We start from the raw sequence: 2,056 nt of genomic DNA, 5'->3' as shown, positions 1-2,056 counted from the left end.
TGGAGCAAAAACAAATTCATTATTTACACCTCCAATAACACCAGGTTGAACATCAGCAATTGACATGTCAAAATCACGAATATCAGCAACATTACATTTCAATTCTTCAGCAATAGCTTTCAATAAAACAGAGTGATGGTTAGCAATAAATCCCTTAGTATTTGGATCATCACTCAATTCTCCCAATTCAGTACCAATAATTGGAAGTAACTATTGAATTTAGTTTACAAAATGTCAAACTACTTACATGGAGTTCAGTATTAGGTTTGAAACCATCAGTTGAAACTTCTCTTTGTAAGTGAATAGCTAAAGAAGGAATACGAAGAATTGGTCTCTTAACTTCGACAAGATGTTGCTTGAATTTTCCTTGTCCATCAGAAAGAATAACTCTACCAGCAACTGTCAAATCTCTATCGAACCAAGTATACCACAAACCTCCACCATACTATTTAATAATATTTCTTCCATTTCCGAAATATAAAATCATCACTTACAGTTTGTACACCAACTTGAAGATAACCAGAACTCTTTTGTGATGAAATTGGTTTAATGACAAGATGAGGACTGTCAGTGTGGGCTCCAATAATTTTCAATCCTGATGTTCCAGCAGCAAATTTTCCACCAACAGCAAATGCAACAATTGTTGAGTGATTTCTGGTGAAGAAATACTTTCCACAAGGCTTAATTTTTTGCTCCCAATTTGCTTCTCTTTCAAAGAGTTGTTCATATCCACTATCTAACAATCTTTTTTTAATTGATCCGACGGCATGATAAGGTGATTTGGATTCATTGATAAAATCAACCATCTTTTGAGTGATCGGTTGAGCATTTGAAAGTTCTTCGAGTGATGGAGCCATTTTTTATTAATAATTGAAAATTTAATATATAAAAATCAGGAGTTCTTTTTAGTAAGAGAAATTAGAAAAGAAACATAAAAGAAACATTAGACTTCCGGAAAAGTCAAAAAGAAATAAAAAGGCGCCTTTTTAAAAAAGTGGTTTGAAAAATGTTTGAGCAATTTTTGAAATTTGTTTGAGCATAATTCAAGAAATGTTTAAACCTTTCCTGCATATTTATTGAAGCTTTCTTTTTCCTGATGTCAACCTTTTCTTTACTGCATTTGCTGAACGGAAGATGTTGAGGAAGTGGAAGAAAATCTTAATGAAACACCATATTCTGAATTAAGCATGAAACAGGAACAAGAAAAAAGTGTGAAACAAGAAAAAATCCAGAAGAGGAAGAGATCTGATTTGAACATCACTCCACCCAGAAAGAGAAAAAACCTGAACCTTATCAAAAAGAAAACAATCATCATGCCAAGAAAAGTTGAGGAGCCCAAAAGACCAGAGCTTTCGAAAGATTTCGTGATTGATGTAAAAAAATCCATCAAAACTACAGTGACCCGAGATGGTGACATTCAAAAACCTTGGATCTCTTAAGGAATTGGTGGATTTTTTGGAAAAGGATATAGTTAAGAAAGAGAGTGAGTTCAGAAGTTTGAGGGCCCTTGGGGTTTTTTCAGCAAATACTTGAACGTTTTGAGAATCTGGTTGAGAAGTAATTAATCATTCTTGAGGAATTGTTTGAAAACAGTTTGAAAGTTGCTCAAGATTTTCTTGAACAAACTTTGGATGTGTTTCAAGTAGTTTTTAGGTAAAAAAGGCACCTTTTAGGCACCTTTTAGGCGCCTTTTTGCAAATTAGCGTGAAAGTACCTTAAAAAAGTCGACTTTTAGCAAAACTTTTTCCGGAAGTCTAATGGTCAATATCTTTTCATCAATTTATTGAATAATACAGCAATTAGTCTTAATTAGATTAATTTCTAGGATTAATAAACAATATAGGTGCTCTTGAATAATATTCATCAATTTCCATCACTTTTGATTTCATTACAAATTATTTACACAATGATAATCCTATTCACAAATTGTCAAGTAGCACACCGGAAAGTGAAACTCCTCATCTCCCACCTGTGGAAGAATTACAAGAAAAAAATGCAACAACATTCTTCCGTGCGGTTTGGTTGTTTTATCGCAACAGTGTTGGCACTTATTGCC

The 2,056-nt window shown here is 33.3% G+C and overlaps 2 protein-coding genes across 2 annotated transcripts in view; both read right to left on the bottom strand.

The window, feature by feature from the left end:
• Positions 1-12: 12 nt before the first annotated feature.
• Positions 13-857, bottom strand: NAEGRDRAFT_76854 (uncharacterized protein; the record flags this gene model as incomplete). Its single annotated transcript, XM_002668190.1, has 3 exons — positions 13-210; positions 248-445; positions 495-857. Coding segments are annotated over 3 exons (759 nt in total), but the record flags the coding sequence as incomplete, so codon positions are not given.
• An 842-nt stretch (positions 858-1,699) lies between these two features.
• NAEGRDRAFT_76853 (uncharacterized protein) overlaps positions 1,700-2,056 on the bottom strand; it is a gene marked incomplete at both ends in the record, with an annotated part of 2,668 nt that continues 2,311 nt past the window's right edge. The window contains one exon of the mRNA XM_002668189.1: positions 1,700-1,768. Within this exon, the coding sequence (XP_002668235.1) occupies positions 1,700-1,768 (69 nt within the window). The remainder of the gene's footprint in view (positions 1,769-2,056) is intronic.

Source organism: Naegleria gruberi (genome assembly GCF_000004985.1).
Source record: "Naegleria gruberi genomic scaffold NAEGRscaffold_509, whole genome shotgun sequence".
Taxonomy (NCBI): Eukaryota; Heterolobosea; class Eutetramitea; order Acrasida; family Naegleriidae; genus Naegleria; species Naegleria gruberi.
Note: the sequence above shows the minus strand (reverse complement) of the source record. Positions and strands in the feature narration are given on the sequence as shown.